Source organism: Hippoglossus stenolepis, chromosome 17 (assembly GCF_022539355.2).
Source record: "Hippoglossus stenolepis isolate QCI-W04-F060 chromosome 17, HSTE1.2, whole genome shotgun sequence".
Taxonomy (NCBI): domain Eukaryota; kingdom Metazoa; phylum Chordata; class Actinopteri; order Pleuronectiformes; family Pleuronectidae; genus Hippoglossus; species Hippoglossus stenolepis.
The window spans coordinates 10,731,529-10,746,595 of NC_061499.1; the positions used below are offsets into that span (position 1 = coordinate 10,731,529).

The following is a 15,067-nucleotide window of genomic DNA, read 5'->3' on the forward strand; positions in this document are numbered from 1 at the left end:
GCAAACAACCACGTTCATTTGCTGCCATCTAGTGGACACCGAGTCAAATCTCATTCATGAGAGGTTGGAAAGAAACAAAAACATTGGCTGCAGCATCAACACATCAAACTGTTGCCTGAAATGTGTTGTCTCACCCATAAGGTCTAAAATATGAGTGTTAGCAAATATGTGTGATGAAATGTGTCTGAGATCATGGTTAGTACCTTTTTCATGAACTTGCATTCATCTTATAGCAACGCCATAGTAGGAGTGTCCTTCTGTATTAAAGCACTTGTAGGAGCAGAGAAGGGCACGGACAGGAATAGTCAATGAACTCTTAATTCTCATGTCCTGTAACACACACAATCAATTCTATTTTATTCCAATATAAAAGTCATAGATACATAATCAGGTGTCACATAAACACATAAATCACAAAATTTAACGAAATGTTTTCACACAACACTTTAATTGAATGTAAGTGAAGAAAAAAGCATTCACCTCACCTTCCTCAGACTGACAAAATGCACGCACTCCAGCCAGGTGGTGAGAAAGGGGCGGAGGCAAACTGCACAACAGCTGCCATTGGCTAACAGAGCAGTGAGATGTGGGTAGTGGGGAAGCATCCTCTGGATCAGAGAGAACTTGTTCCTGTTCTCCCACAACACAAATCTTGCAACCAGTTCCTGGGAAACAAAGATGAAACAAGAATTTTGTTTAGGTATTTACAAAAATAAACAGATATATTGTGAGATATCTTACATAGCGGACAGACTTCATGATAGTTACCTTTAATGCGAGTACTTCTGCATCCTGCGTTGACGGCATTGGCTCACAGTGCACAAACCTGTTGCCTTCACAGTGCAGCTCCTTCAGGGGCACCAGGTGAAACTGCAGGGCAGACAGTTACAGTTATTAACATGTTTGTTAGATATATGATGGCCTAATATTAGATAATGTTATACGTTGTACCTCAACGGGGAACATGGACAACTTGTTCCCAGCCACATCGAGAACCTGGAGTTTTTCCAGAGCCCCAATCCCCTGGGTGACATGAGAAATATTAAAATCCAGCATTGCTGAAAAAGAAAACTGTTCTTTGTGTTTAGATGTGAGACGAGCACATTAGCATATCCTCAGAAGTTCAGGATCAGATCAGTGAACACCGACCTCTGGGAGGCTGGTCAGCTGGTTTCTGGCCACGTGGAGCTTGGTCAGCCCGCGACACTGGTACAGCTGCTCAGGCAACCGAGACAGCCTGTTGGAAGTCAGGTTCATCTCAGACAGCTTGGTGAGATGACCCAGCTCAGCAGGGACCTCCTCCAGGTTATTGTCCAGCACACTGAGATGTCGAAGCTTCCTCAAACTGACGGGTATTTAACGCAGAAAACCACCATTCTTAGCTCATTTGTGCTTTTACTTCAATGTTTTCTTCAGATAAAATCAAGAAAAGGCTGTTAGGTATTCATATTTTTATTTGTATTGGTTAAGCCACGAATAAAGACTGCTGCAATTATCAAGGCGTGAGATTAAAGCATTTACAAGACTTTTTCCATCTCCAGAATTTAAAATGTGTCTTATTTTGGCAACATTTCTGGGTTGATAAAAACAAGATTGGAAGAAGCTTAGATAGATAGATAGATAGATAGATAGATAGATAGATAGATAGATAGATAGATGATAGACAGGCGGTATGAAGAACCATCATGGACACCACATGTACCTTTTAATCTCTGGAGGAAGTCTCTGTATTTGGTTGTGGTTCAGATTGAGCACAACAAGATTTCGTAGGGCACCTGAAAAATACAAAATATAATAAGTAGGTAGATTTTAGCTTTGTGTGTTTTTTGGGGCAGATGTTACTGAAGAAGTAGAACACTGACAACTTACCCATCACTTCCGGTGAAACTGCTGTTATCTGGTTGCTGAACAGATAAAGTTTCTTCAAGGACTCCAGGTGGCGCAAAACAGCTGGAATCTCCTTCAGGGCGTTATTCCCCAGATTCAACTCTGCCAGCTTACAGACATTAGGTACAGACAAATATTTCATGACCAACTCAGGTGGCGTGTAGGTGATTTAAAGTGTTAGCTCACAGACTCACGTGTTGGAGAGATGTTAGCTGTGAGGGCAGAGCAGTGATACAGTTGTTGTTCAGCAGGAGAACCGACAGGCTTGTTAAAGAGAAAACACACTGAGGAACCTCTTTCAGCTTCTTTGAGCTCAAATTCAGAGACGTCGCTTTACCATAGGAAGCTCTGACCACGAATTCAGCCATTTGTAAAACACACCTGTCTTCTCCACAGGTTTCCATGGAGACAAGACGCTTCCTGCTCCTGACTTGTCGTTAAGATTCGTCTCTTGTCCGGTAGCGACATCTAGCGACAAGAGAATGAAGAGACAGTTCTGCAGTGTGTGTTCACATTTTTACATAAATCTAATAGTGATTGTTTCCTCATCATTTCTTTATTTATATGTGCTTTTATTTAACTTTGCAGGAATACAGTAAATGTTCACTTCACATGATATTGGTTTATAATTGCATTGTACCAGTTTAATTCCTTTACATAGATTTCTTAATGGAGCATGTTTTTCTTTTAACCACATTTTATCCTTTATTTGTCTTGTTGAACACACTCTGATTTTTTTTATTCTATTGACATGATAAAAACACTGTACTTGTACATCTATTTTCTGCTGTTTATATATATATGCTATCATGTTCCAAAATATTTATGGATTCATGGGTTTCTGATTCAATTTTATTTTCACTCGGAAAACACTTTGGGCTTAAGCTTGAAAAATTCTATAGAAATAGAATCTACTATCATTACATTATTGAAAACTCCTAATAATAAACCAGAGGAAAAACATCGGAGGTTGACGTCACAATGTCACACGTTTGTAAAGAATGAAGACTCACTGGTGCACACTGGTACTTTTCCTCCTTTTCTACAGATAATGCTTGCCTCGCATTTTTTCTAGAATTTATGGGCATGTGTATGTGCCGTACTTCCAACACTAAAAACATCACTTCAAATACAATCAATAATTCCTGATCAGAATGACCAAACATCGAGCAGTGGCACAACTCAATCTCATCAGTATAGTACGTATTTAAATAACATTGATATGAGTTAACAGGTCCAACAACTCAGTTCCTTCCTAGAACACGGCAAACCTTTAGAATCCTCATAGGACATGTATAATTAACAGCTCTTCCTCTGTCCTCGTGGATTTTGCTTAAAAGTACGTTCTACAACACTACATCCCAAAAGGGGGCTGCAGGGGCACCATGGGTTATCTAGACCAAGGGTGTCCAATGTAAAATCATGAGCACATTCATTTAATTTATATGCTTTTTTTTTTTGCTTAGCACAAATCACCCTTTGCAATACATTTGTATTTATGGGCCCTTGGTGTGAGTGGTTTTAACACATCTCACAAACTGGTTTATGTCACACTGAGACTGAGTTGTCTCTCAGCTGTCCTCGGCATTGGCTGGTTCCTTTAGCCGCTCCACGGAATTGTAGTGCTCTCCCAAACCATAGGCGTGACGCATGTAGCTGTAAACAACAAGACAAGAAGTTCGGAGTCAAAATCTCTTAGATACAGCTCTGCAATTCATTTTGTAAAGCCATATCAGAACCTCTGATGTAGTTTAAACGTTAATTTAGAGTCATACAAGTTGGTCTATTGCTGATCAAGTGAAAAATGTGAAAAAACATCATATCATGAAGTGATGTACATAAGCTGTTCTTAACTGTCTTTTGTTTTGCCTTTTACAAACGTATTTTTCATGATTCCAGATTATATCTAAATTATATTCCTGCATTAAGTCTCTTGTCTGCTTTGCCAATGTCACTCAACTGTTACAAATTCAACCATAGTGTCTCATTTAAATATATTTTCATATATCCCCAACAGATAATAACATATTAACAACATACACAAGGGTGATCTGCTCGCTTTTATATTCCTCCCCAATTTTTATAGCTGGGGAATCAGCCTGGATCACTTCTATCGGCAGCTGGAGAACTTGGGTCAAAGCTCGGAGCTGCAGGATAAAAGACAAGAAAAATATGCTAATTATTGTAGAGAACAACAGGAGCAAGAGCACAGTGCATCAATGATAAATGACTAACCTCCAGTTGTCCACCCCAAGCTGCTGTGAGCTCCACTTCACTGCAGTATTTCTCAAACTCCTCTGGAAACCAACAAACACTTGTATGAATACTGGGCATTCACATTATTACGTTCTAAATAGATATCTGTAACTAACACTTTTGGTCAGTTAACCAAAGGAAAGATGACCGTGTTACCTGTTGTGAACATGTCACCAGTGTTGGGGTTGGTGAGGAAAGGCAGGAAGTCATCAACATGGCCTCTCATGTACTCGGCAGTATGAGACCGCAGCCTCTTCACACTCATGGTTAAACCAGCCTGCAATAAAACACAATACAATATGTTCCCTTTGTGTAAATCCTGCGGCAAGTCGCCATTTTCACCTGCAGCAATTCTACATTGTCTGGATTTGCTTATCCCACTTCTGATTAGATATTCAAAACGCAGCGACAGTGACAATACGTACCTTTGATCGCTGTGCCAGCTGATCTTCAATAGCTCGGTACATGCAGTGGCCATCGGAGGAGATCTCCTTGATCTGGAGCTGCTGCTGGGCGAGTTTCTGAGCCAGCTTTACGCCCTCCTGGTGCCTCACACCCTGCAGGTTCTGCACCTCGGCCTCTGCTATCCTGCTCTCCCTCTCCTTGTCCTGTGTAGCCTTCTTTTCCTGGAGAGGTTCATTTCCATTAAATGCATTACATCACTGATGAAATGTTAAGGTTTAATCAGTTACCATGTTGCTGTGTAAGGTCCTGACATTTGCTTATTATTCGGTATGTAATGGTTTGTGCATGGGAATTCTGGGAAATGAGCGTCTTCCTCTGTACACTGACAGAGTAAATTGCTGTGTGAAAAAACAAACAGCTTTTAACCTGTCCTGTTTGAGAAGGAACCTGTAACTCACCCTTCTCTTCTGGGCCTTTGATACTCGTGTTTGTTTGCCCTCCTCTTGTTCTCTATCCTCCATCTCCATGGTCTCAACTCCATTCACCAACTCTTCCACCTTGAAAAATTGGGTGAGGTGAGCATCAATCAATAAACAGAATTTGTGTAAGTATGAATAACATCATGCAAATGTGAAAAAATACATCCCTTGCATGTTTCGCTCAGTAACTAAATGCATTTTCATCATTTACAGTGTGACTCTAATGCTCAACCATGATATTTGTCAACCATCTGAATGCAGGCCTTTACCTTTACGTCAGGTGTAGATTGGCGCTGCCCGATTTCCTCCTCATGTTTCTGACTGAGGTCCGCTTCCAGCTTGGCAATTTCCTCTGTCAACTGCTTCCTCCTTTTCTTGTCATTTTTGGGGACCGCATTTTTCATGCTCTGGATTTTAGCTAAAAATGAAGTACAGACAACACGATACTTAATTTAAGCTGAACAAATATTAAATGCAGGCTTGTTGAAGAAGGATGCATCTCCAGATGATATTAATGCACCATGTGTTAGTTGGTTAGAGGAAGTTTACTTAAACATCCTTCATAAATCCATAATAGATATGAGGCATGTGCTGCCAAACTCGTTCTATTAGTTAACTGTAACCTATGTAACATGGCATAAAGAGAATCAGCTTTATTAGCCAATTATGTGTAGTAAACATGGAACATGACTGTCTTTATCTAGTTGCCAACAATGTACTTATACATATTAGATACAAATAGAAATGGAGCTAAAGATGATAGAAGATAGGTAAACATAACGATCAAGGAAGAAATGGCCGCCGACACGGAGTCTGGTTCTGCAAGAGGTTTCTTCCAGTCATTGAGGGAGTTAGGGTTAAGTTAATATAATTATTATAACATGTAATAATTATGTACATACCAGTGGGAGGAAATAAAAGATGCATATATAACATACATAAAAAGCAACCATGAACAACAACATACATGTCTATACTCAAACTGTGTGAATTACAAACAATGAAAGAAATACAATTAAAAAAAGAAAGAGTGCTGGGATGAGTGTAAAATAGGGAATGAATATTCTGCTATAATTTCTCATCATGCCACATCCCATTCTGTGGTGTCACGTGTGGTATTTGGCCTCTAACAGCTGATTTAAAACATCTCTGATCAGGTTTGGCAGCAGTGATTAGACACTTGAAACGTTACGTTACGTTACTTTACGTTACGTTACGATACTTGACTTGACTTGACAGTATTTTAACAAAGACACAAGTTGAAAATATGTGTTTTGAGTTAATTGTATTTTTTGACAGCCGTTCCAAAGGCTCTGACTTGTTTCAAATTAAATTGCCATACTGCTGCTGCTAGTGGTTTAACTGGGTTAAATTCTACTAAATTGAATAACACATCATATTCTAACAATTGAGAAAGGTTATTACATTTAATAAAACATTTTTAAACCAATGGCAGCAGCTACCTTGCAGATCTTTTTTTTCCTTTCGCTGCTGTTTCACCAGCTGCTCCTCCGGTGTCTCCTCCTCCATGACTGGATGCTGCTGCTGCTCACTTTGTTCACTGAATCTGGAGCAGCGACATGAAACTAACCATTAAATAAACAAAGAGTTAGAATAACCCGAGGATAAAAATGTGGCTCAACGCAGACACGAGATAAAAATAAAGAAAACGTGCTGAGATGGTCTGATCCGGAAGGGCCGGAGGAGCAGGGCGGGGCTTTCTTCTTCTTCTACTCCTTCACCTCCGTCACTGAAGCTGCTACAGCACCACCTGTCGGCTCATCACTGTGCTACGGTTCTTTTAATGAGCCGAGGCCTGGAATAACCTCATCGGGGACACCAGGACAGAAGGAATTCTATTTTCCTACATTTCAGTTTCAGTGGTATCCAGAAAACTGATGAATCCATGGATCATCTGTCAGAAAATTAACTGGCATCAATTTTGACAATTGATTAACTTTTTAGATTATTTTTAAGCCAAAAAAATGATTTGGCCTGCACCTCCTCAAATGTGAATATTTGGTAGTTTCCTATTGTATGAAAGTACTTTAAATACTATGTTAAATGTTAAAATATATTTCAGGTGGTATCTTCCAAGATTTCCAGATACTATTTATGCTTGATAACTACTCAGTTATTAAAGAAATGAATGCAGGTGCATTGATCTTAACTTATCTCAAGATACAGTAAATCCAAATATATAATTAGATTCTTATATTATCTGCGGTGATGTAAGTGGCTGATTGAAGTGCTTGTTTCACTTTTCCTTTTCTCTAAATCCCACACATAATCACATCACTTTTTCCCTAAATCTTCTTTTTAGTTTCTTACCTATGTAATGAACCCCCCAAGTGTACCAAGATCAATCTTAAGTTCAATAACATTAAAAGTTACAAGAGAAAAAGCAAATACATTTTTGTTGCAGATGAACATTTTTCTTTTTTCTTTTCAAATCCTGGAGGCACTGGCCTCTTCGGCTTCGATAAATTTATCCAATAGACTGAAAAAGAGAAATCCAGCCTTGAGTGAAACGCTTACAACTAATTTTCAGTCATGGGAAAGATGTCAAATGAAAAATTTTTAATAAAAAACTTAAACCCAGTGACTTTCACCTTAATTTTAACCTAAATTGCATGGTTATTCTTTTTTAGCCAGTAGCAGTAGAATGGGCCATATCTAAACATTAATAATGATCTGGGCCTACTTATGAACACATCATATGCTCCTGCTTTGATAAATGGATGTGCATTGTCCCATGAATATGTTTATCATTTATAAATAGGGTCTATTAAAGGTTCAGTGTGTAGAAATTTGTGACATCTAGTGGTGAAGTGTCATGTTGCAGCTGAGCACCCCTCATCTCACCCTCCCCCTTCAAACATGAAGAAGAACCTGTGGTCGCCTTCAGTTGTCATAAAAACTCAAAAGGTGTTTAAGTTTGTCCAGTTTGGACTACTGTAAAAAACATGGCGGCCTCCGTAGAGAGGACCAACTCCCACTGTAAATATAAATTATTTAAATATAAAGGGCCTATTCAAGTGTAAAGAAAAAAACAATTCATGCAATTTAGATGAAACAAACAAGTGTAAACATCATTAGTATTATTTCATATTCAATTTTCTGCCCATAGATCCCTTTCACCACTGAACCTTTAAATGTGCTCCTACAAAATAACGCAATATTATCCAAACATGAGCCACTGATGACGCACTAAATCAGTTTGATCATCGGTTAAAAACACGTTATTACAGAGTGTCGCCACAAACACTACGTCGGTCCACGAGACACTGCGCATGTCCCGGAGTCTGGAGGCGGACGCGCGGTGTGACGTGGCGCGGGGGGGGCGGAAGGTCTTGTTTGTGTTTTGGTTCTAAGGGGAAGTTGCGAGAAGAAAGAAAAAGGAGGAGACGTGACGGGGTTGTTGAAATTGATTTTCTCGGTTCCCCCCTCACCACCACCACACCACGGTGTCCCTGGTCCCGTGCGTGAAACCCCACAGCGGCGGCGTTGGAAAGTTCCCTCCATCGTCTCTCAGGTACTCGACGTGAATCGACAAGTTGTGCTTCCCAGCTGGCCGGACAGGCTAAAGCTAACCTCTGCTCACTTGTCATCGGTGGGCTGGTGTTAGCATAGCGCCCGTGGCTAGCCGACTGCAGCTGGTGTTCGGTAGCTGCGTGAATGCAGAAACGCAGGCCCCGTGGCACATCCGAACGAGTCCTGCTCTTCCTCCTCTGTGTCGATGTGTCGCCGTTAGCATGCGGCTAACGCAGTCTGCTGTGAGCAGCTGTGCGTCTGGCTAACAGCTGACTCTTAATAGCTAACAGATAACTGGGTGGAATCAGGTCAGTGGGTGGAATGCCAACGATGCTACCAGGCTAACGCTCATGTTTGTTTTATTGCGGTTTGGACAACTCCACGTTAAATAACGCTGGCCCACCAACACAACGCACCCGCGTGACAACGACCCCCAAACAATGCGTTGACTCGCGTGTCAACATTGTCTGTAACTTTTATTTGTCTGAGCCTGTCGTTGTGTGCTGTTGGGAGGCTAACGTCAGAGTGGCTACTGCAAAGGAAGCTAACTGGCTAGACAACCAAAACAATTTGGAAAATGGCGTCCCCCTCTCTCTAATGGAAAGGGATACGAGGCTCCAGCTAACACGAGTGAGTGTGTTTACAGTCAACTAACGACAGATAAACCCACATCGTGTGTGAGCGTCACAGTCGTTTGTTGACACCCTCTGACTCCAGTCCCTGAAACGCAGTTACTCTCTGCAGGTTCTTGTGTGTTTGTGTGTCACAAGTTCTGTGTTTACCCAGACGTAAGTTATCTTCACACACACACACATTCATAGACTTGTAAAGCTAAACCTGTAGAGAGGTTAGTCCCTTATTTTGTGATCAGTTTATATTTTGATCCTCATGATGTCTGTCAACACTTCAGCACCTCAGGTGATCAGACTACACTTGATCAGACTTGTCTTTGCACTGTTATTTTGAATATACGTGTGTAGGTATATGCACTCACTGTTACAGCAGTGAAACAAGCACACAAAAAGGCACCTGAACATTTGCACAGTTTCATAGGACAGTGACAGTGCATGGCAAGGTGTACGCCTCTCAGTATAATTTAGTGCAGCAGTATATTATCACGATTAACTGTGACCTCACTGCCAACACCTCTCAGAGAACAATATCGGCAAACATGTGACTGATATGCTCCATGAAGCACCACTGGGCCTCATAGCATTTGAGAGCATATGTGAGACTGACCTCTTTTATACGTGTCCCCTGGATTAGGGAGTTTGGTGTGAGGTGCACATTGAAAGTCATTACAGTAATGTATGTTTGTTTTCGCGGATAAGAGTTCACTAATCATGCACAGGACAAATTCTCCCTGCAATGTAAGATATGTGTTTTGATTATCTCCTGACAACAGCTATTTGTGGTTTATAAATTAGTCAGCAGTTTCTTCCTAAGTCAGTTAGCAAGCAATGCATGAATGCATGGAATGTACTCATACGTGTGGGTGAAAGTCTCGTGGAATCTCCTGAAACTGAAGGGATTTGCTCGCTGTTACTCTATGTGGCTGTGGTGGGCTTCTTTTGTCTATTGGATAATGTTATTCATAAATACATTGTTGGGAAGAAATGCTTACTTGTGTGTCGTCTGATAAACTGTGTCAACAATGATGTCATTATACTTAAATGAGGGCTTTACATGTTTGAAAGACTTAAGATGGAGTAAACCAGCGGCATTCAAATGATTTGAAAATAAGTTTACAAATGGGGATATGGAGGAATTTACTTTGTCATAAAGACTTAAATACACAAACGTGAGCCTGTACAATGCACAACATTAGAAAATATGATGCAACAGGGCTGAAGAATGGATTTTTTGAATGACATGACTTTAAAGATTGATCACTAACAGAGAATGGAGAGCGTATTTAACGAGAGTGATGTGCAGCCTAATGCTCCTTATGGCAATCATACATGATTTATTCTTAACAGCTGATGGGTACTTGTCCTCTGTAAATGTCAAATCAGTGAACACAAGTTCTTGTTAATTGCATCCAATATTTTTCAGAATTCTAGAAATTCCCAATGTTACATATTCATTCCTATAAGTGCTTCATAGAGCCTATGTTTGTATTTTGTACAATAAGGCTAATGTAGTCTGGACCCTGTTATTTTACACTGAAGTAGATTCATCTTTTTTTATGTGTAAATGTCTCATCATATCAAAACAAAGACAAATCTGTTCATTTTAGTAACTGTTGATAGATCTTAAACAAACAAGACACTGTGTAGTACCATTAGTATGTTGGTGAATTTTGTCATTGTTTATAAAAACATTATTGTAACATAAAATGCTGGGGGCACATTTAATTCAAGCTGATCTGTTGTTTGTTGCATTTACTCTGAGCTGCGATGCTCTTCTATGTCTAACACGTTCTTATGGCCGTTGATAAAGCAATTTCTTCTCTTGGTTCTTGCAGTAGGCGTCCTGATAGTGAGGTTTGGCACACAGGACACCAGGCGATCTGACTTGGTCATGGCCAATCGGGGAGGAGCTACGAGACCCAATGGGCCCAACGCAGGGAACAAGATCTGTCAGTTTAAGCTGGTGCTGTTGGGGGAGTCAGCTGTTGGAAAGTCCAGCTTAGTGCTTCGCTTCGTCAAAGGCCAGTTCCATGAATTCCAGGAGAGCACAATAGGAGGTGAGCAAATAGTAGTTTTGTAATAGTATTAATTATTTTGCTTTTATTCAAATAGTTGTTTTGTGATCCAAGGTCAAATTTAGTTCTATAGAGCGAGAGTTAGTTTTACTCACATATTGGGAATTGACAGCATTTGTTTTGATATATTTATGAGAATTTCTCTTCACATGAAATTGCTATGGTGTCGATACTGATTACCCGATGCTGACTAACCTTCACCTTTTCCTGTCCCTGCAGCGGCCTTCCTCACTCAAACAGTGTGTCTAGATGACACAACAGTGAAATTCGAAATCTGGGACACTGCAGGCCAGGAGCGTTACCACAGTTTGGCACCCATGTATTACAGAGGAGCACAGGCTGCCATTGTGGTCTACGACATCACAAACGAGGCATGTTTGTCCACCTTGTCCTTCATGCAACTTTCCCAACATGATCTCATCACTTACTGATGATAGTTGCCGTGCATTCAGCCCAACCCTTACCCTACAACAAGTTCAAATACTGCTGCTGTTACAGTTTGAAGTAGCGTGAAGGTATTGACAAATGGCACAATTTCTTGTATTTTGCAGGAATCCTTTGCACGGGCTAAGAACTGGGTGAAGGAGCTGCAGAGACAAGCCAGCCCAAATATCGTCATCGCTCTGTCAGGCAACAAAGCTGACCTAGCCAGCAAGAGAGCTGTCGATTTCCAGGTCAGACAAGAAAAAAATGCTGTGTCTTGACACCCTTTACCACTAATTGTGTTTCTCCTCTGCGTTAGTGTGTGCGTGTGTAAGATGTGTTAAACTCATGGTGTTTACGCTGTGTCAACAGGATGCCCAGTCCTACGCAGATGACAACAGCTTACTTTTCATGGAAACATCCGCTAAGACTTCTATGAATGTGAACGAGATATTTATGGCTATTGGTGGGTAACTCTTGACACTTCATTCATAGATTTTGCCAGTGCATTTATAGAGTGGTAATCTGAACTAAACTAATTAGTCCCACAAGAAGTTCTATAAAGTGTTTCTTGTTAGTAAATGGTTGAGGTCAGGCTTGGATAATGGAAGATTAGACACTTGTCACTGCTTCTGCTCCATACAAAAGCTGCAATACCTTTTTATTGTTGTTAAGTTTAGTTTTTCTTTCCGTTTCAGCAAAGAGATTGCCGAAGAGTGAGCCTCAGGCTGTAGGACCAAACACCGCACGCACCCGGGGAGTGGACCTGACAGAAGCCGCCCAGCCAGCCAAGGCTCCGTGCTGCAGTAACTAACGTGAAGAACGCCTTCCCTCCAACCAACCTGTACAGCAGTAGCTAATGCGACTGATGCCCTGACTGCCACTGCAGTTACTAATGCAATGTGTTGTACTCTTATCTCCACATCTCTGATCGGCAAACCGAGAAAAGATGCCCTGTGCCCACCTTTCGTTTTTTTTTTTTCAGTGTAGTGAAGTCAACTCCATTACACTGATCTCTCTTTTCCTACATCGTGGTTCTGCTGGTACCTGGTGAAGCCTCCTTACCATCCACTCTTACTTTCTGTCATCTAGCTTTTTGCAGTTATTACTGATAGAACAATGACAGCACGTATTAGAGATTATTAGTGTACCCTGCCTTCCATCATCTTCCTTCCAACATGTAGATGTGGGAAGTGACCACTTCCCTTTTCTTGGATAGCTTTAGACAAAACATCTAAAACACAAATCATCTGTTTTTGTTAATTTTTTGATCATTTTTGCTAGAAGTCAGTCAGAATTGTGTAAGCACATATCTGTATACTCACATGGCCTAAAGTGGAAAAACAAAAATGGCAGCAGCCTAGAAAATAGTCAATCAGAAAAGAGGAGTGTATTAATAATGCGAGGGTGGAAAAGTGGAGGGTGGAGACAGATGGAGAAGAACCCAAAGCGTTATGTATCTTTTTTCACCAGGAAACCTTTATGTGAAAGTCCTTTAGTCCTTTTAGATTTTCTCTATCTGACTCCCCTCTGCCTGTCCACTACTATCCACGTCCTCTCCCCCCTAAACCCAAAGTAGCACTAGTGTACATTCTCTTCCACCCTTGTAGGCTCTATTCTGGGGCCATGCCTGCTTCTAGCTGTCCCCAGTGGCATCGTGCAATGTTTCGCAGTCTTAAGTCTGTGAGTTTAAGTGTCAGGACCAGTGCAGAGCAGCAGAACCCCCTGCTACACCCAGCTTTCTCCACAACAAGGCGCAGGGGGGTCTCTGAGCAACTCATCAGTGTCACCGCCCCTCCACCTCCTCATGCAGTGTCCTTTCATAAATCTCGTGTAGACCACCCCTCCGTGGTCATACTGGGGTCACGTGGGTTTCTGCCTTTGGATGATTTAGTTAACGCAGGTGACCTTTACTGTCGTGTTGATGTTGATGGACGGCTGCTGGGATTGCACATGGTAAAAAGCGAAGGTGATGGTAGCGAGCAGGGAGTTGCAATATGTCCGTTTGCTTCATAATCACCTTTTGAATCGTTAATTATTTGTCATCTTCTCTTGATAAGGAAGTGCTTTAGACACGGTCATGTGTCGCTGTGTACAAACTGGGCCTGGCTGGCTGGTGACAGATCTCATCCATAGACTTACTCACACGTGCCCGTTTATGTTCGTTTATGTTCGAACACATAAAAATCTAAATTTCCCCTTTGAACTCTGTGCGACCTAAACATTATTGTACATAAGCGCACACACACATACACACATGTAGTCTGTTACACCACCACCTCACAACCTATTTGTGTTGTATTTTTTTTTGTCCAACCCCCCCAACTATACATCATTGTTATATACACACACACACACACACACACACACTCATAACTCTTTTTACAGACCTGTCTTACTCATGCCTTGCACTAATGATGCTCATGAATATATCTTGTCATTATTACAGCCAGTGTGATATAAATATATATAAATAAATATAAATATATAAATAATATACTGTAAATAGGGTGTTGCAGTGTAGTCTACCTTTTTTTTTGATTTACCAGTGACCGGACTAATGCTTGCTAGGGAGCTGTCTAGATAATCATTTAAAAAAAACTGTACAGTTGGAGAAGAAAAAAAAAACAGCTTTGGAGTTTTGTTGCTGTTCCTTTTCCACACAAATGGTTAAATCATAATCAGTGGCGGTCTTTATAAATGTACGTAGTGTTATAAACAAAAAGAATGAAATTGCATTTATTTAGTCATCTGTCTTGTACCTTTTATTTTCCCTCACAAGAAAACAAAATCCAAATATTTTGGTTTCTATTTTGTAACACTATTTGGATTTCACTAATGGTTTTTTTTGTAGTGGTATCAGGCTGCGATTCCTTGTCCGGCTCTCCTCCACCTGTAGTTAGATCTGAACCTCCAGAGGCTCCTAAAAGCTCCAGAGGAGTCAGACACGATACAAAACCGTTTGATTAACCAGCCGTCTGCCCCTCCATAACATCTCAGTAACCTTGTGACCGTATTGTAGCAAACAGTGTTAACAACTGTCAGCCGGGGATCGATGGTGATTCATGAATAGATTAATGATGAATTAACACATAATGGGGACTTAAATTGTATGGTTTTGTTTTGTTTTTTGCCACGAACACTTAATTGCAGCAGAGAAACCTAAAAATGCAAGCATTTTACAGTACTGTTATGTAATGACCAAATAAATACTGAAATAAAGTTGATCATTTATTATTGTAATCAGGCTGTGTATATATATATACGTGTGTGTGTGTGCATGGACCACTGTCCTCTACCTGTCAAATTGACACTGATAAACACTGATTGATATTTTTATTATGTCTGACATTTACCCTGTTTAATTATCCACATG

At 40.7% G+C, this 15,067-nt stretch overlaps 3 protein-coding genes across 3 annotated transcripts; 1 reads left to right on the forward strand and 2 right to left on the reverse strand.

Annotated features, from left to right (window-relative positions):
• Positions 1 to 222: 222 nt before the first annotated feature.
• On the reverse strand, positions 223 to 2,302 carry lrrc69 (leucine rich repeat containing 69). Its single transcript, XM_035183717.2, has 8 exons — positions 2,082 to 2,302; positions 1,870 to 1,996; positions 1,703 to 1,775; positions 1,150 to 1,345; positions 952 to 1,023; positions 769 to 870; positions 486 to 665; positions 223 to 330 (listed from the first exon to the last, which is right to left on the reverse strand). The coding sequence occupies exons 1-8, from the start codon at positions 2,289 to 2,291 to the stop codon at positions 223 to 225; spliced, it is 1,068 nt and encodes a 355-aa protein (XP_035039608.2). The 5' UTR covers positions 2,292 to 2,302.
• Positions 2,303 to 2,424: 122 nt separating this feature from the next.
• On the reverse strand, positions 2,425 to 6,768 carry otud6b (OTU deubiquitinase 6B). Its single transcript, XM_035183718.2, has 8 exons — positions 6,491 to 6,768; positions 5,297 to 5,445; positions 5,007 to 5,105; positions 4,569 to 4,769; positions 4,300 to 4,420; positions 4,123 to 4,184; positions 3,928 to 4,034; positions 2,425 to 3,543 (listed from the first exon to the last, which is right to left on the reverse strand). The coding sequence occupies exons 1-8, from the start codon at positions 6,555 to 6,557 to the stop codon at positions 3,459 to 3,461; spliced, it is 891 nt and encodes a 296-aa protein (XP_035039609.1). The 5' UTR covers positions 6,558 to 6,768; the 3' UTR covers positions 2,425 to 3,458.
• A 1,534-nt stretch (positions 6,769 to 8,302) lies between these two features.
• On the forward strand, positions 8,303 to 14,934 carry LOC118125278 (ras-related protein Rab-5A). Its single transcript, XM_035183719.2, has 6 exons — positions 8,303 to 8,562; positions 11,029 to 11,250; positions 11,488 to 11,639; positions 11,820 to 11,942; positions 12,064 to 12,157; positions 12,390 to 14,934. Exons 2-6 carry the CDS (start codon positions 11,085 to 11,087, stop codon positions 12,503 to 12,505), a joined length of 651 nt encoding a protein of 216 aa, XP_035039610.1. The 5' UTR covers positions 8,303 to 8,562; positions 11,029 to 11,084; the 3' UTR covers positions 12,506 to 14,934.
• The last annotated feature ends 133 nt before the right edge of the window (positions 14,935 to 15,067 follow it).

Coding starts and splice junctions, on each gene's coding strand:
- lrrc69 (XM_035183717.2), bottom strand. CDS start 2,291: ATGGAAACCTGTGGAGAAGACAGGTGTGTTTTACAAATGGCTGAATTC. Junction 1,776..1,869: donor AGTTTCACCGGAAGTGATGG/GTAAGTTGTCAG, acceptor TGTATTTTTCAG/GTGCCCTACGAAATCTTGTT. Junction 331..485: donor ATTTTGTCAGTCTGAGGAAG/GTGAGGTGAATG, acceptor TGTGTGTTACAG/GACATGAGAATTAAGAGTTC.
- otud6b (XM_035183718.2), bottom strand. CDS start 6,557: ATGGAGGAGGAGACACCGGAGGAGCAGCTGGTGAAACAGCAGCGAAAG. Junction 4,185..4,299: donor TGGTGACATGTTCACAACAG/GTAACACGGTCA, acceptor GTTGGTTTCCAG/AGGAGTTTGAGAAATACTGC. Junction 4,035..4,122: donor CTTGGGGTGGACAACTGGAG/GTTAGTCATTTA, acceptor TTTATCCTGCAG/CTCCGAGCTTTGACCCAAGT.
- LOC118125278 (XM_035183719.2), top strand. CDS start 11,085: ATGGCCAATCGGGGAGGAGCTACGAGACCCAATGGGCCCAACGCAGGG. Junction 11,640..11,819: donor TCTACGACATCACAAACGAG/GCATGTTTGTCC, acceptor TGTATTTTGCAG/GAATCCTTTGCACGGGCTAA. Junction 11,943..12,063: donor AGAGAGCTGTCGATTTCCAG/GTCAGACAAGAA, acceptor CTGTGTCAACAG/GATGCCCAGTCCTACGCAGA.